General features: G+C 38.6%; 1 protein-coding gene across 4 annotated transcripts in view; it reads left to right on the top strand.

The window, feature by feature from the left end:
* CD226 (CD226 molecule) overlaps positions 1 to 12,524 on the top strand; it is a 91,841-nt gene extending 79,317 nt beyond the window's left edge. For 2 of the 4 annotated variants that reach the window (XM_025365452.1, XM_025365450.1), the window contains 3 exons: positions 4,377 to 4,479; positions 8,037 to 8,091; positions 11,038 to 12,524. In XM_025365452.1, coding sequence (XP_025221237.1) covers positions 4,377 to 4,479; positions 8,037 to 8,091; positions 11,038 to 11,163 — 284 coding nt within the window. In that variant the 3' untranslated portion in view covers positions 11,164 to 12,524. The remainder of the gene's footprint in view (positions 1 to 4,376; positions 4,480 to 8,036; positions 8,092 to 11,037) is intronic. The other 2 variants (XM_025365451.1, XM_025365453.1) reach the window with 1 other exon arrangement.
* The last annotated feature ends 2,356 nt before the right edge of the window (positions 12,525 to 14,880 follow it).

Below are 14,880 nucleotides of genomic sequence, written 5' to 3'. Positions count from 1 at the left end.
CTCTCTCTGACCTTCTCCTGTCCCTTCTCCTGACCAAGGTAAGACTCTAAACTGAATATGGGTCAAAAGACCCTCATTCCAGAGAGGATCCCACCCCATACCTAAAGTCTGGACAGGCCTTGCTGGGTTTAGATGATATGCTTTTTGCCCAATCCCATTTCTACAGGGTTGTCAGTCATACCTATGTAACGAAGCCTCCATAAAAACCCAAGAGGATGGGGTTTGGAGAGCTTCTGGACAGCTGAGCGCATGGAGCCTCCTAGAGGGCGGCGTGGACAGGGAGGGCATGGGAGCTCTGTGCCCCTTTACACGTGCCTCGCCCTACCAATCTCTTCATCTGTATCCCTTGCAACATCCTTGATATTAAACTGACAAATGTGTTTTCTTGAGCTCTATAAGTGGCTCCACCACGTTAACCAAACCTGAGAAAGGGGTCTTGGGAACCCCAGCTTGAAGCCCATCGGTCAGAAGTTCTAGAGGCCTGGGGCTGGGTGCGGTGGCTCACACCTCTAATCCCAGCACTTTGGGAGGCCGAGGAGGGCGGATCACCTTAGGTGAGGAGTTCGAGACCAGTCTGACTAAGATGGTGAAACCCCGTCTCTACTAAAAATACAAAAATTAGCTGGACGTAGTGGCAGGCACCTGTAATCTCAGCTGCTTGGGAGGCTGAGGCAGGAGAATCACTTGAACTTGGGAGGCGGAGATTGCAGTGAGCTGAGATCCTGCCATTGCACTCCAGCCTGGGTGACAGAGCGAGACTCTGTCTCAAAAAAAAAAAAAAAAAAAAAAATTTCTAGAGGCCTGGACTCGCAATTGATGTCTGAAGGGCGGGGTTGGCAATGGGGGGGGGGGGGGGGGGGGGGGGTGATGTCTTTGGGACTGAGCCCTGAACCTGTGGGATCTGATACCATCCTTAGGTAGATTGTGTCAGATTTGAATTGGCGGACACTCAGCTGGTGTCTGTTACTTGGTGTGTGGGGAAAACCGGAAAACCACCTACATCTTTGGTCACAGAAATCTGTTGATTATTTCTGTGGTAGTGTGAGAGCAGAGGAAAAACACAATTTGAGAGTTTTTTCCTACACAGGTGTCAAGTTTGTTTTTACCTACCACTTTGTCTATAGTACCAGACATACAGTACACCGTGAAATACTGTGTGTTTAAAGACTGAGTGAATAAATGGATTTAATCCAAGAGGTCAAACATTACTACAAAGAGGTTACAAATAGGTAACGTATTTCCTATGGAACAATGCATCTGAAATTTGGATTTATAATTGAACAGTGTCTCACAAGGGGTGGTACTTTCAAGCGGATTATACTGTTAAATGCATATAAATTAGACCTTAATAAAGAAAGCCATCTTCATTGTTAAGTATTCTGAATCTATTTCTTAAAGAAAGATCTCTACATCCTGTACTTTAAGCACTAAGATTTGATAAAATATTCTTTTTTAAGATGCAGATCTTTAAATTTTTTGTACTGTATTTGCCCGATCACAAAAGAAACACATCATCTAGAAAATCTGGAAAATATTAAAAAGCCCAACGAAAACAATTGCTTTAAAATTTTTAAAAAAATAATTAACTGTCAAATAAAGATTGAATATATTCAGGGCATGCAATGTGATTATTTGATGTATATAAACATGGTGCAATAATTACCACAATTAATTAACTCATGTATCATCCTCCATACTCTACAGTAGGTTCCCATTATAACTTGGTACCCTTTAACCAACGTCTCCCTATTTTCTGCACCTCCACCTCCTGGGAACCACTGTTCTATTCCCTGCTTCTATAAATTTGACTTTTTTAGATTCCACATACAGGTGAGATTATACAGTATTTGTCCTTCTGTATCTGGCTTATTTCACTTAGCATAATGTCCTCCAACTTCATCCATGCTGTCACAAATGGCAGGATTTCATAGCAAAAGAACAACCCAATTTAAAAGTGGGTAAAAATAGACATTTTTCCAAAGCCATAACGCTGACCAATAGGTATATGGAAAGGTGCTCAACATTACTAGTCATCAGGGACATGCAAATCAGAACCACAGTGAGCTCTCACCTCACCCCTGTTAGAATGGCTATTATCAAAAAGACAAGAGATAGCAAGTGTTGGTGAGGATGCGGAGGAACGGGAACCCTTGTACACTGTTGGCGGGAATGTAAATGGGTACAACCATTATTGGTACAGGTCATAGGTTCCTCAAGAAATTAAAAATAGGCCGGGTGCGGTGACTCATGCCTGTAATTCCAGCATTTTGGGAGGCCAAGACAGGTGGATCACCTGAGGTCAGGAGTTCAAGACCAGCCTGGCCAACATGGGGAAATCCCATCTCTATAAAAATAGAAAAATTAGCTGGACTTGGTGGCAGCCTCCTGTAATCCCAGCTACTTGGAGGCGGAGGCACGAGAATCGCTTGAACCTGCGAGGAGGAGCTTGCAGTGAGCCAAGATTGCGCCACTGCATTCCAGCCTGGGTAACAAGAACAAAATTCCATCTCAAAAAAATATTAAACTCATATGAACCAACAATCCTTCTGATGGGTATTACATACAAAGGAAAAAAGAAAATGAAATCAGTATCTTGTAGGAATACCCGCACCGTGTATGTATTACATCATTGTCTACAATAGTCAAGATGTGGATGCAACCTAGGTGTCCATCAGCAGATGAATGGATAAAGATAATGTGGTACATAGATACAGTGGAGTACTATTAACCCTTTGAAACACAAGGAAATCCTGTCATGTGTGACAAGGTGGATAAACCTTGAGGACATTATGCTAAGTGAAATAAGCCAGACACAGAAAGAAAAAATTTTGCATGACTTTACTTATTTGTGGAATCTAGGTTTAAAAAGTTTAAAAATAAATTGTTTGCTTATTTGTCTTAGTTTCTGTTTGCAGTAAAGTTTGTAAAAGAATAAGTGGGTCTATACTTTGAGTTCTTATGAAAAAAATACAGCTAAGTAGTGGATAAAGTGAGAAGAAATTATCTGGGGAAAAGATGGGGAAGAATTGGTTGACAGGCATGGTTTTCAGGATGCAGAGTAGGATTCCAGACAGCCTGGGTGTCACGGTACAAACGTTCAAGCTTTGATTTCAGGAGGAAGGGAAATTGTGCTGCTGTTTCAGAGCCTGGCCCCATCCTAACCGTGGGGTGATTGACAGGTTCCCTTTCCCGAAGAGAGACAGCAACAAAGACCATTGGGTTTCAATTCAATCCCATTCCCAGCAGCAGGTGTTGATGGGATTCTTCTCTGTGGGAGGCGCTCACAACATGTTCTGTGGGTTGCGGGGTGAGAGGTGTGTTGTGGGCAGAAGGATGTAACAAAAAGATAAAATGTTCTCTGACCTCACTGGCCTCACACTCCAGAGGGGACATTTCTCTAATCACAGTTGATTGTTCTTGTGAATATTGACTCATCAGAGTCTCATCACAATTCTGTGATGTAATATATACACAGTAAGGAATTTGCTGGAGTCGGTCAGTTGAACTGTGAAAGATTTAGGATGAGAATTTCAGATTATTGGACCATGGTAAATTTTCAGACATTGAGTTGGGGTAACATTTTTTTTTTCTGATTTTTTTTTTCTCATTACCAAATTGAATAGAAAATATCTTTTTTAAATTATGCTTATAAAAATCAAAGTCATATTCTGTTGTATGTTGAATGTACTTAATATGTCAGGCATAAAAGAGAATCTTTGTGTATTTACTGTTTTATTTATTGTTAGACAGAGTCTCTCTCTGTTGCCCAGGCTGGGGTGCAGTGGTGTGATCTCAGCTCACTGCAACCCTGCCTCCAGGGTTCAAATGAGTCTTGTGCCTCAGCCTACTGAGTAGCTGGGATTATAGGCGTGTGCCACCACACTGAGATAATTTTTTGTATTTTTAGTAGAGACGGGGTTTCACCATGTTGCCCATGCTGGTCTCGAACTCCTGGCCTCAAGTGATCCACTGTCCCAAACCTCCGCAATTACAGGCCTGAGCCACTCCACCTGGCCTATGTACTATTGTAATAGTTATTTTTTCTACAAAAGATTTTGTGTATATGATTGGCAGCTTATTTGAATGAGGTCTTTGGCAAACGCATGCTCTTTATATTTTTGTTCTTCTTAAGGTGTAAAACTCAGCTTAATCAAGAAACAAATACAAATCTATTAGGAGTTAGAAATATTTAGGAGACTCTAAAAGAAAAATTCTTTTTCCTGCAGCTCATTCTATTTTTTTTTGTTGTTGTTGTTGGATTCTTTGTTTTTGTTACTCAATAATTAATGTCTCTTTTCTTTATTTTCCTGCCTTACTTTTTACTGCCTTTGGCTGAATTCCTAATTCCTACAATATATGTATTTTTTTTCTCCTAGGTCAAACCGATAACCAATATACCCGCTTTGTGACTGGAGGGACAGTTTTATTGTTGTTGTTTGTTATCTCAATTACCACCATCATTGTCATTTTCCTTAACAGGTGAGTAGTGCAACTTATCCTGAATCTTACTCAGCGTGAGTCATTCCGATGTTAGAGGTTCTCTATTAATAACCCAGTAATTTGTCAAGCTGTCTCACTACTCACATATATATTTTTGTGAGCACTGTTCTAACACAAAGGAGGAGAAGTAGCTGTGGTGATGTTACAGGGAGAGCTGGAATAGTTCATTTGAGAGTTAGTAGAAGCGGGTGGTCTGCCCCTTTTATTTTCAGCCTGATACCTCTGCTCTTTGTCCTGCCCTGTCTTCCTCCTCCTCCAAGGAAAAAGCTGTTAGTGAGGGGGTGGTGTGTGTGTGCATGTATGACACAGCGTGAGATGGATACAGATTCTGAGAAGGGGAAGAACAAGGTTTAACAGTGATAAAGCCTTCATTTATTCATTTATCAAATATTTATTGTGCACAGCAGTGAACAAGACATAATGAAGCTCACATCCCAATAAGCAAACAGCATAATTTCAAATAGTTGTATATTCTCAGAACCAAGAAACCCAAGTGCTTAAAAATTACTGAGAAGAAGGAATTGGAGGGCGCTGCCTTAGAGAGAGAGCAGGGAGCCATTTGGCCTATACTAAATTTCTTTTTATCTTTTATTGGCTGGTCACAGTGATATATGCCTGAAGTTCCAGCTGCTCAGGAGGCTGAGGCTGGAGGATTGCTTGAGCCCAAGAGTTCAAGTCCAGCCTAGGCAACATAGCAAGACCCTGTCAATAACAAAAATTAAAAATTAAAAAAAATCTTTTACTGTATTGTAGCACAGTTGGGCATTTTCTAGGGTATTCTTGGCTGAGTTTTTCTTCCCCTTCTAGCTCTCCTGTGCTTATCAACTCACTTGTGTAGGTATTTGTTACCTATCTTTGCTGTAATCATAGCAGGTTGAAATTATTCCTTATAATGTATTACAGCTAAAGTGTTATCTTCTTAAGGGAGGAAGGGACCACACTTTTGATGTCTCTATTTTGCACGTCTGGCATATCGAGACACTTAATATATGTTTGCTGGGTAAGTGAATATGTCCATCTGCACTCCCCTCCTTCAGTAATGTTACCAAATACACCACACACACACACACACCCCTGCCTTGTTAATAGGATTTCCAGTAGGCCTCTCCACCTTGTCTCTTCATCCTTGACCTCTGGTTCTTTAGCAGCTGTCATCACTGCCCTCTGATTTTGGTAATGTCTCCAACCTGCTCTCAGCTATAGCCTCTTTCTCTAACCCATCCAGTTTCCCTGGTTCTTCTTCTGAAAGCTGGGTTGGCATGTCATCTTCCTGTTCAATATCTGATTATCTTCCCACTGCTATCAGAATAATGTTAAAACTCATTAACCCTGTCATTAAAGTTGCTCTACATTCTGACTGAAGTCTAATTTTTATTCACACTTTCTACTTTATTTATTCTCCCTGATGTTGATAAATTTTGTGAAAACTGAAGCACACCCAACGCTCTCCCCATCTGGTTTGCTACCAAAATGCTGTTTGCCCACATTTGGCTGCTTTCCCGTGTATCATTCAAGGTGTGAAACACCTGTCCCCTGTGTGGGCTCTGCACTGTTCTCCGTCCCTGCAAACAGACATGATGTCACCATCTGGAATCATCGTGTATGTCTCTGCTACTCCTCACATCCTGCTTTGTATTTTAATCACTTTCATGCTTGCCATCCCTTCATAATGGCAGAGTTCGTGTTTTATTCATTTCTTAGCGTTTGATAGAATTTAGCACTAATCTGTCCAAATAATGAATGCTCAATAAACATTTGTCTAATTAAACTGAAACAGGAGATCAGGTCATTTTATCTTTTCCCCATCACAGACTGCCCTTAAGTCTTTCCCTGAACAGAAATTAGCAAATTGAGGTAAGGAACGGAGGTGTTAGTAGCACCACGGACTCCTCCACTGTCTCACCTTGGCAATGGGAAACATCCTGGGGGCAGAGATGGCAGAGGGAGCACCCAGGAACCGGGCAATGTGACTAAGAGACAGCGAGTGGTGACAAACCTCCACAGGGACACAGATGTTGGACGTGATAGATTTTGCTTCATGAAAATGCATCACTTTTACATGAATAGTTAAATTGAACGGTAGACTATATTGTCCCACCTGGTTAAATGTGATAAAAGGAGATTAGTGGACTTGAATTTGTAATCACAGATGCACACCACAAGGGAAAGCACTTGTTCTTTCTGCCTTGTCATTAGTATCAGTTTGTGGTTGTGACTTCCAATGGAAATGCTTTGAAAGATGACCCAAGGGCTCCAACAATGACCTTCTGAACTCTGTTTTACTGTTTAAAATAATCCTGCAGCTTCAGATGTATTGACTTGGATAGAAGCCAACATAAATCAGACAGTGTCTCCGAACAAAACTGAATTCTTCACACTCAGCGCCTGGTAGCCTGTGTGTTGGAGGAATTGGCAGCAGTTTCTCTGTTCCTGGTGTGTGCTGTTTTCATGCGGAGATAGCAGCAGTAACACAACTAAGTGAACATGGCTAGGGAAAGGGCCTCACATTGGCAAGTGTGAAAGGAGACAAAATATGGCCAGGCGTGGTGGCTCACGCCTGTAATCCCAGCACTTTGGGAGGACGAGGTGGGTGGATAATTTGAGGTCAGGAGTTTGAGACCAGCCTGGCTCAAATGGTGAAACCCCATCTCTACTAAAACTACAAAAATTAGCTGGGCGTGGTCGTGGGTGTCTGTAGTCTCAGCTACTCAGGAGGCTGAGGCAGGAGAATCACTTGAACCTGGGAGGTGGAGGCTGCCGTGAGCCAAGATTGTACCACTGTACTCCAGCCTGGGTAACAGAGTAAGACTCTGTCTCAAACAAACAAAAAAAAGAACCAAAGTATATTCTATAGATGTGTACCAGATTGTAGGAAGAAATTTAATATTTAGGGAGAAAAATGTTAGATACTTATTTTTACACTCCTTGTGAACATTGGCATTAACAAATAGGGAGCCTTCGTTTTCGGGGCTCTCTGGGTTTTGGCATTGAAAATCTCTCGTCTTGGGAAACTCCTTAGTCCCAGGCAAACCAGAATGGCTGGTCAACATAAATCTAATTGTGATATGTTTACTCTATTTTTTTATTTTCAGTTTTATTTTCTTAACATTTATTTTAAGTTCAGGGATACATGTGCAGGATGTGCAGGTTTGTTAGCTAGGTAAACATGTGTCATGGGGTTTGTTGTATAGATTATTTCATCACCCAAGTATTAAGCCTCATACCCAATAGTTATTTTCCTGTCCCTCCTCCCACCCTCCACCCTCCACCCTCCACCCTCCACCCTCCAGTAGGCTCCAGTGTGCGTTGTTCCCCTCTGTGTGTCCATGTGTTCTCATCATTCAGCTCCTACTTATAGGTAAGAACAGGTGGTATTTGGTTTTCTGTTCCTGCATTAGTTTGCTAAGGATAATGGCCTCCAGCTCTATCCACGTCCCTGCAAAAGACATGGCCTCATTTCTTTTTAGAGCGTGTTTGAAATAATATTGGTGCTGGAATATCATATCTTTATATCCTTTATTGAATATGCATTCCAGAAGGAGAAGGAGAGAAAGAAGCGATCTATATACAGAGTCCTGGGATACACAGAAGGTAAGTTTTCATGGAACTGTCATTTTTTCTTTTGTAATATACAAATGCAAAGTCAGTTTCTTTTGCAGTTAGCAATCTTATATTTTATTGTCCTTTCAGTAACCTGACCGTGCAGTTGCCTGTAATTTAAATATCAGCTATTTGGAGAAAGTTATTTTCTGAACTATTCTATTTTTAATACCCTTTGAAACTAAGTTTTTATATGAATATAAATAAAGGAGCAATTACCCTGGCATAATAACAATCAGCACTATGCCTTCCCTAAATCTCTGTTCCTTTTCTAGGGCTGCTGTGACAAATTACCAAAACTGGGTGGCTTAAAACATTATGGAAGAAATCTATTCTTCCATTATTCTGGAGGGTTGAAGTACGAAAAGCAGTGTCAGAAGGACTGGTTTCTTCGTGGGATGAGAATCCATCCCATGCTTCTGTCCAGCTTCTAGTGGAGCTGTCGATCCTTGGCTGGTAGAACAATTGCTCCAATCTCTGCCCCTCTCATCACTGTTCTCACCTGTGTGTTTGTGTCTGCCTTCCTTCTTCTTATGAAGACCCCAGTCATCTTGGACTTAAAGGCCCACCCTTCTCCAGCACAGAGTTGTCTGAGCTTAGCTAATTACAAGGATCCTATTTTCAAATGAGGTCACATTATGAGGTTCCGAGGAGGACATGAATTTGCGGGGGACACTATCCAACCCAGGAGAGGACATAGTATTTTTATGTCATAAGGTTATTGTGATGGTTAAATTGCATAAAAGAACCAGAAATATAGCAAGCATATAGAAGAGCATAATGATATTCATTATTATTATTATCTTTGGAGTTAAGTTATTTATTAGTATATACTTACGTTATACAGCCAAATAACTTTTTTATTTTCTTATGGGCTGCAGGAGCTTGATGAGCTGTGAAAGTTTCTTCCTTATTCTGCCTTGCTCCTGCCCCTTGTTGTTTAACTAAAAGACTAGAAACTTCCTTCTGGGTTTGCAGATAAGAGAAATATGTATTTTCATGATCATTATCCCCACTATACTTCAAATCTCTTTCTTTAACACATAGCATCCTGTTTATGAAATTTCACAAAAAAAGTTGCTATGGATTGAACATTTGTGTCTTCCCAAAATTCATATGTTGAAATCCTAACCCCCAATGTGATGATATTAGGAGGTGGAGACTTTGGGATGTGATTAGATCATTGGAGTGGAATCTTCACGAATGGGATTAGTGCCTTTTTAAGGACAGAAGCGCTTGCTTCCTCTTTCTGTTCTTTGCAATGTGAGGATACTGAGAAGACAGTTGTCTGCAAACCAAGAAACAGGCCCTCAGGCCCTCACCAGACTCTCTCTTTTTTTTTTCCCCTCAAGTTAGGAAGATATTTTCTTAATCTTGGACTTCCCAGCCTCCAGAACTGTGAGGAATAAGTGTTTGTGGTTTAAGCAACCCAGTCTATGGTATTTTGTTACAGCAGCCCAAACTAAGACAAAAATTTTCCCAAATCCTATCCAAAAGTATATACATTTCTTTTTCATTTTAATTATTTGCAATTGAATTCTGGATGGCCAAAAGCCAAGTACTAAAAAGGTTCTGACAGTCCAACATGTGTTCATCAGATGCCTTCATAATTTATCAGTTTAACTCTTTTTTTTAAATTAAGTAGTTACTTTTGCAAAAATATTTTTGTTTGTTGGCAAAAACATGGATTGCTTCTTGATGCCAACTGTAGAATCAAGAAACCTTGCTTTGTTTCATCAGCCACTTCAGCAAGCAATAAATTGGTGGTCTGTCATATACAATTTTGGGATTCCCTTCTTCATCCTTTGCACTCTGTCTACTCATGCCAATCCAGTCACATTTATTGTTGTGAATTTGGGGAATGAAAAGGAGCTTTGCAACTGTCTATATTAGGTATCCAACTTTTTCAGGCTTTTGTAGAATAACATTTGAAGGATTATTAAAGAGTTAATAGGTTGGACTGTCAAAAAAGACATTAAAACTCTTCATTCTCTTTTTTAAAGGACAATGTGTACAAGTAATCATGGCACTTGAATTTTCATTTTGCTTTCCTCTTAAAAACACTAAGATCTGGCTGGGCATGGTGCCCATGCTTATAATCCCAGCACTTTGGGAGGCTGGGGCGGGCAGATCGTATGAGGTCAGGAGTTCGAGACTACCCTGGCCAACATGGCAAAACTCCATCTCTATTAAAAATACAAAAATTAGCTAGGTATGATGGTGCATGCCTGTAATCCCAGCTACTCGGGAGGCTGAGGCAGGAGAATTGCTTGAACCTGGGAGGTGGAGATTGCAGTGAGCCGAAAGTGTGCCGCTGCACTCTAGCGTGGGCAACAGAGCGAGACTCTGACTCAGAAAAAAACAACCAACTAACCAACAACACTAAGGTCAATCTAAATTTTTAAATTACTCATCAAAAGACCTTTCTCTAGTCTCTTTTGTCTCTCAATGTCTTTTTTCACACCTGCATATTTTCTGTTACATACATACATACATATGTGGTCAAAGTGACTTGATTATGGTAGAGAAGATTAATGATTATATAATATCTTGAAAGTGAATGTGTTTGTTAACTTTTTATATGTTAAGTTGCTTATTTTTTAAAGTTCAGACACTGTTAGAATTTCCATATAAAACTGATAATAATTGTTCTTATCAAAATAGCTTAACATTGGGAGAGGGAGTTCTACATTGAAACAGGTCATTCATAGCACAATACAGCAAGTATTAATCTAGACTAGGTTTCTGTTGCATCTCAGTCAAGAATGTGATTTCTAACAGAAGTTCAATACAGTGAGAAGAATGTTTTATCAAATTAATTATAATGGAAATTTGTCCCATATCATGCCTGCATTTCTGAGAGGTATGTTTTGAATGTCTTCATTAGTTGTTGAAATGCAGTGAATTATTGACTTTCTCTGATGTTTGTCTTTCTAGGCACCCAAGAACTATAGAAGTCCCATCTCGGCCAATCAACCTACCAATCAATCCATGGATGATACAAGAGAGGATATTTATGTCAACTATCCAACCTTCTCTCGTAGACCAAAGACTAGAGTTTAAGCTTATTCTTGACATGAGTGCATTAATAATGACTCTCATGTACTCATGCATGGATTGTTATGCAATTATTTTCCACTACCCATGGTCTACCTTAGATACTAGTTGTCTCAATTGAGTTCATTTGGTAGGAAACATACTTCATTACCTAAAAAACATTTTTCATGGAACTGTTTCAGAAAACCTGACTCCAACTTGTTTATATACAAAAAAAACCTTACTGAATCACGTAACGGAATGATCCAGGGGAGATTAAGCTTTGGGCAAGGACTATTTACCAGGGCTTAAATGTGTCTAGAATTAAGTATGGGCATAAACTGGCTTCTGAATCCCTTTCCACAGTGTTGGATCCATTTCCCTGGTCTTGACCTCACTCTCATGCAGGTTTTCCTCTTGTGTTGGCAAGATGGCTGCCAACTCTTGGCAATTCATACATCCTTGTTTCTGTCTGGTAGAGAGTTTGCTTCTCTAATAGAACCAACACATTTGGTTACTTTTTCATTGTTAAATAGGCATCATGATCAGAAAGGATGGAATGGCTTAAGAAAACTAAGGGCTCACTTCTAGAGCTGAGAGCAGGGTCAAAGCACAATACTAGGCAATTCAGAGCATGGTTAGAAGAGGGAACGGGAGTTTCAAAGCTGGGGAGTTTACCAACAAATATTGACTGCAGTGACTAACCAAGACATTCTTGGTTAACTAAAAAGTGAAATATGGGATGGATTCTAGAAATGGGGTATCTCTCTCCATACTTCTAGAATCCACGCTATCAGCATAGTCCAGAAGAGTACCTGGCAATAGAAGAAATGAATAATCAAGAGGAAGATAAATATGAGAGGACAATCCCTTGCTGTTCACATATATATTTATCTCTCATTCTGTATAGAATTCTTGCCACCATCCCCGGTCTAGCCTTAGGAGCAAATATAGTAGATAGTCCAATAATAAATAACTTAATGTTTTGGACATTGTTTTTTTTTCCTACTTTTGAGAATTATTTTTAATATGTAAATTCTCTCAAAAGGGTCAGGCACCTAGTTATTATTTTTTAATGATTATGTGAAACTTGAATATAATATACCACTAAAAGTGACAGCTGGAAGTGGTGGCATAGGATGGTAGGGTAGAAATTTGAGAGGGAAAAAAGAAACGGGGGGGGTACAGGCAACAGGAGAAAGGAATCAAACCACAGAAAAATACAAAGGGAAACTTCTGCTTCACAATTTGGACAAAGACAGCCCTAATGACTTCACCAACAGTCAAAGCAATTAGAGGCCATACCTGATATTGTTTGACTTCTAGATGTAGGCAAACAATGAAAAGCATTTGCCAAACTGAATAAAGCTGTCATGGTTACCTTGAAAGGACAATGGTCATTATTAAATATAGTGATCATTCATGTCTAAAAGATTCGTTATTTGTCTCTAAAGATTTCTGAAGACCACCATCTAGAGAAGATTCATTATGAAGACTGTATTTAAATATCAAAGTTGTGGACTTCATGATAATCTTAAATGAAGCAAATCCAAATTCTCCTGTTGCTTAGACAGATTCTAAGATGTAATTTACACTTTTAAGCTAATTAGTATTTTATGATTTTAGCCTTAAACACCATGTATGCCAAATAGTGCAATTATTTTGTGAATTACAGAAATGGTAAGTGCTCACATTTCTGTGAATTATAAAATTTGTGAGGTTTTTTAAAACCCTTTTCAGGAGTGAAAAAATTAAAATGACCATTTCCTAGTTGTACTTAAGTAAATGCAAGAAGAGTAAACTCTCATTTTTCTTATGTTTGCATAAATATCTTTTCATACCTGGATTCATGAAATATTTCCACAAATATATTAGTGTAACAAACTTGAGAGGTGGTTTACAAGAAAACCCTCTACTATCAGATCAGAGATTCCATGAGAGAGTTTATTGGTTTGCATGGTGAAGCAAGCTTAGCATCAATTAAAAGGTAAATAATTGCTTTTCTGAATGGTGAAGACAATCAAAATATTGCTTGTGGAAAACTCCAGTAACCAAATTCTCAATGATTAGTGTATGTGATCAGGAAAACATTTTTACAATTGTAGTATGGGGAAAGATAAATCCAATTTTAAGAGAGAAAATAATGACCGGGTGTGGCAGGGAGAGTACAGTCAGATACCATTGTCATGGTGGTTTTTACTGGCAACTTCATGGAAGACGTTTGTAGCAAGCCACTGAAGTGTTGCAAAGCCTCCAGAACATTTGGAACTTGTCTCTTTTTCCTTGCGTGTTTTCGTGTTTTTGGTCTCTCATTGAAAATATTGATGAGAACTATTTACTCTGTCATTTCTTCTCTATATATTCTTCCTCTACAGAGTGCAGGATTTTTTTCAGGAATTTGGAGCCATCCTAAGTTCTCCCAAAAATTTTCTGACCTCCTCTGATGCTCCTGTTATACCCTCAGGGTTAATGCTTGTGAAATTCCATTCATTCATTTATTTGCCTGGACATCTTTACTTACCAAAGCACTTTCATTGTTATCTTTTTAACATCATCCCTAATTCGTGATAGTTTTGGAACTCTCCCTAGTATATGTTTCTCTGCCTCTACTGTTTTGCACCTATGATTCTGATTGTTACTAAGAAATCAGATCAAAACAGATCCACAGAATAAAAGATCAGAATTCCAGTAAATTATGTTATAAATACAGATTTTTTACAAGTTGCTGCTTTGGAAGCAAAATGCTTCTTAACTTTTATATATGTATACACATGTATATAATTTATATTGATGGATAATACAACGTTAAATAAGAATCTGTGCTTTCTTCAAATGCCATTAACATTTACATTAAAGTAACCAATTAAAGGAAATTACTTTGTGATAATAAGGTAGGTAGATTTGTTAAATGTCATTGTGGAGTACACAGTTTTGTCAGGGAAAGAACAGATCTTACTGAACTATGATGACTATGAATTGACTGTATTATTATAAGATACCTTCAAACTTTATTTTAAAAACTTTATGTAGAATATGTTGCGAAAATAAAATAGAAATTTCATTTACCCCTGATCATGCTTAAAATGGGAGGCAGGTAGCTGATATAACTTTTAATTAGTAAAAACTCAAATTTATGTTTTAAGTAATTTAGTTTATTACTAAAGTACTATATATATAAACTTAAAATACATGGGTTATTAATTTAAAAGACAAAGTAAATAAAAATACTTTTAGTAGGCATTCTTTTATTGTGAGCATCCAAGTTATATTGGTTTATATAGAATGGCATTAAGTAAAAATTACAGTTGTATGACAGTAATTTTCTAAATTGGGAGAGTCCACGTTGTAATTAGAGATCACTGTGACCAAATTGCTTCTCCTTGATTTATAATGATATACTGTATTTTGTACTGCTTGTATGAAGTTTCAGCAAGATTGACGATATTATAAAGATGCTTATAAAGTGCAAGTGGAGATGCGAAATTGTGAGTACAAAGAGGTTTCTTTTCACAACAGTGATAAGAAAATATCTTTAAAAAAATATAAGACAACATAAACATGCCACCATTAGTTTAGCTACTATTAAAATGTAACATTTAGAAAGCATTGACCTTCGCATTCAGACTTCTGTATAAGTTAGTGTATTTTTTCACTGATCTGTCCATTAGAATTCTTCCAGCCAAGACTCTGGGCTCTTAAAACATTTATCTGAAAACTAAAAACAAGTAAAACAAGTTTATTTTT

The sequence above is a fragment of the Theropithecus gelada genome, chromosome 18 (assembly GCF_003255815.1).
Source record: "Theropithecus gelada isolate Dixy chromosome 18, Tgel_1.0, whole genome shotgun sequence".
NCBI lineage: Eukaryota > Metazoa > Chordata > Mammalia > Primates > Cercopithecidae > Theropithecus > Theropithecus gelada.
Note: the sequence above shows the minus strand (reverse complement) of the source record. Positions and strands in the feature narration are given on the sequence as shown.